This window comes from Rosa chinensis, chromosome 5 (genome assembly GCF_002994745.2).
Source record: "Rosa chinensis cultivar Old Blush chromosome 5, RchiOBHm-V2, whole genome shotgun sequence".
Lineage (NCBI taxonomy): Eukaryota > Viridiplantae > Streptophyta > Magnoliopsida > Rosales > Rosaceae > Rosa > Rosa chinensis.
Genome location: NC_037092.1, coordinates 17320992 through 17324155, shown reverse-complemented (window position 1 = coordinate 17324155; position 3164 = coordinate 17320992). Strand labels below are relative to the sequence as shown.

The 3164-nt window shown below is 42.6% G+C and overlaps 1 protein-coding gene across 1 annotated transcript; it reads left to right on the top strand.

The window, feature by feature from the left end:
• The first annotated feature begins 464 nt into the window (after positions 1-464).
• Positions 465-2344, top strand: LOC112165521 (organic cation/carnitine transporter 3). The gene has a single exon (XM_024302067.2). The coding sequence runs from the start codon at positions 549-551 to the stop codon at positions 2109-2111; it is 1563 nt and encodes a 520-aa protein (XP_024157835.1). The 5' UTR covers positions 465-548; the 3' UTR covers positions 2112-2344.
• The last annotated feature ends 820 nt before the right edge of the window (positions 2345-3164 follow it).

The following is a 3164-nucleotide window of genomic DNA, read 5'->3' as shown; positions in this document are numbered from 1 at the left end:
ATATGAAAATTTTCTATTCTTGATTGGAGAAAAAAAAATTGTTATTTAAATCTAAGCATGAGTGTAATGAAAAGAAAAAATGAAAAAAAAAAAAACTAAAATAATTTTTTTTAGAAAGCCAAAATAACATGGTTATTAGATTTTGGAAGGATAAAATTGTATTTTTCTCAAGAGTTACATAGCATGATTTGACAAATAGTTGACGTGTGTAGATGACATGACATGACACCTAAAATTGAGGCCATAAATCTTAGGCTGATTGAGGCCACAAATCATTTTCCTTATAAATAAAAACTTTATGTTTGCCTTTATAGTACTATTATTTTCTCTGATCTGCATAAAAGAAGAAGGACAAAAGAACTGAAAACAGAACCATAGTACATAGATGATAGATCTTGACCATACCTTGAGTTTTGACCACGCCGTTGAAATCCTCCTATATAAACCTTCATCAGGATAATTCACTCATTCCATAAAAACCTTAATTTAGCTTTTCAAAAAAAAAAAAAAAAACCTTAATTTAGCTCGTTCTTTGGTTCTGAAACCAAATGGGCGATTCAACCCCTCTTCTCTACGAATCGGCTGAGTCAGAACCCCCTCTGCTACAAAAACACCTTCCCTCCCTCGACTCCACCATCGAACTTTGCATCGGAGATTTCGGGTGGGTACAGTTCCTCCAGGCCATCCTCGTCTCTTTTTCATGGTTCTTCGACGCCCAGCAAACCTTCATCACCGTCTTCACAGACGCCGAGCCCGCGTGGCACTGTACTCAACAGCTCACTGACAACCCCAGCTCATGCAACTCATCATTCTCAAACATTTGCCAACTTCCCAAGTCCTCGTGGGACTGGGATCGGCCCAAACACACCTCTGTAATCTCCGAATGGGCCCTCGAGTGTTCCGGGTCGGTCGTCACAGGCCTACCGGCCTCCTCCTTCTTCATGGGGTGCTTGATCGGAGGACTCGCCCTCTCCACACTCGCCGATTCATCACTCGGCCGAAAAAAGATGCTCTTCCTCTCGTGTCTCATGATGTCTTTCTCCACCCTCCTCACCGCTTTTTCCACCAACATATGGATCTATTCCTTCTTGAGATTCGTCACCGGCTTCGCCCGCGCCACCATCGGCACGTCAGCGCTAGTCTTGTCCACCGAGCTGGTAGGCAAACGGTGGCGTGGCCAGGTGGGTGTGGTAGGTTTCTTTTGCTTCACATTAGGGTTTCTCTCCCTACCAGCTATAGCTTACACCCATCAAAGCCACTCATGGAGAACACTCTACTTCTGGACTTCAATTCCTACTCTCTTTTACTCCATTCTCGTCCATTTCCTGGTCCGAGAATCGCCCCGGTGGCTATTCGTCCGGGGCCGCAAAGAAGACGCCATCTCAACCCTAAAATGCATTTCACGAAGCATAACCATGAGCTTCTCAAGCTTGTCGTTTGAGCAAGAGACTTGGAATGTGGATCTCTACTCTGCAATCGGAATTTTGGTAAAGAGAAAATGGGCTTTTCGGAGACTCTGCGCGGTCATGGGAACGGGATTTGGAATCGGAATGGTGTACTACGGCATGCCGTTAGCTTTGGGGAGCTTGAACTTCAACCTTTACTTGAGTGTCACGTTTAATGCCTTGTCCGAGCTACCTGCTTCTTTAGTCGCTTTTTTCCTAATTGGGAAACTGAACAGGAGAAGCTCGCTACTGTTTTTCACTTTTCTCAGTGGAGCTTGTAGCATTCTCTCGGTGCTAAAAGGTTTTAATCCGTGGGCAGAGTTACAAATCGGGTTAGAGCTTGTGTCTTTCTTTAGTGGTTGTTCAGCCTTGAATGTATTGCTTATATTCACGATTGAGCTCTTCCCAACGTGCGTGAGGAACTCGGCTCTCTCAATGGCGAGGCAGGCGGTGGTGTTGGGAGGAGTTTTCAGCCCGATGCTGGCGGCGGCAGGGAGGGCAAACGGCGGGGTTCTGTCGTATGGGGTGTTTGGGGTTGTGGTGGGGGTTTGTGGGTTGTTTGTTGTTTGTTTGCCGGAGACGAGAGGGAGAGGGATTTGTGATACAATGGATGAGGAAGAGCACAAAGAGACAGCTAATTGCAATGCGGTTCCGCTTGTCGTCTAGAATATACTAGTTGCCTAGTTTGTCTTGTAAGGCTGCTCGCCCTGGTCAATTAAGGTTGAATTTTTGTATGGTGGATTTGTTTAGTGATAATAAAGTGTAAGTGCAAGTGAGTGTGAGTAGGATTATTTTATCATTAGGAATTTCTAGTACTTCATATATATCACTAGCTAAGAGCTTTGTTTTTCATCTACATGAATCTTTTTAATGAGAAACTAAAACTGTGCTAATAAATACTTATAAGTTTGTGTTGTTCTATTAATGTTTGTTTGGTCAGTTTGGAAGAACTGCAGTTCTAAAGGCTTTCTGCCAGAGTCATGTACGCAAACGAGTATTTATCGAATAGGATTGTGTTCAGATCGGTTCACGGAGATTGTGCTTAACTTCATGCGCTCTCCATTTTTAGTACCTTGGCGGCTTAGCATAGAGTGGAGAAATTGCTTACACCGTATCTCTCAAATGCAGTTTCACTCATCGCATATCTTTCGTGAAGGTAACCAAGTTGCGGATGCTTTGGTAAATTATGGTGTCAACTGCACAGGTTTGGTTTGGTGGGATATACTGCCCCCATTTATTACTTCTTTTTGTGGTCGTGATTGGTTGGGTATTCCTAATTTTCATTTCTGTTAGTTGTTTGTCTGATTGGTTTGTAGAAAAGAGGTTGTTTCTCTTGTACTTCGTTTTTCATGTTCTGCTCGGGTAAGATTTATGTCCCCCATCATCCAACACCCCCCCCCCGAGTGGCTGTCCTTCTTTTCTTTGTCTAATAAATTTCCTCGTTCATCGAGGTTTACCAAAAACAATTTGGTCCACGGACGGAGAAATGGAGTACACACTCAAAAGAGAAATATTATTGGTATGAGGATTTTCTTTTCAATTTTGTTTTCTTAATTAATAATTAATACCAAATATCCAAAACTAATCTTTTTTATGAAGATTCTTCTTGGGCAGTACGGTGTGTTATTATCTACAAACTACAAAGTAAGATGAATCTCAGCTAACCATGCACCGACATTATTGTATTGAACCACTCCAAGACCTCAAATTTTTTTTTTT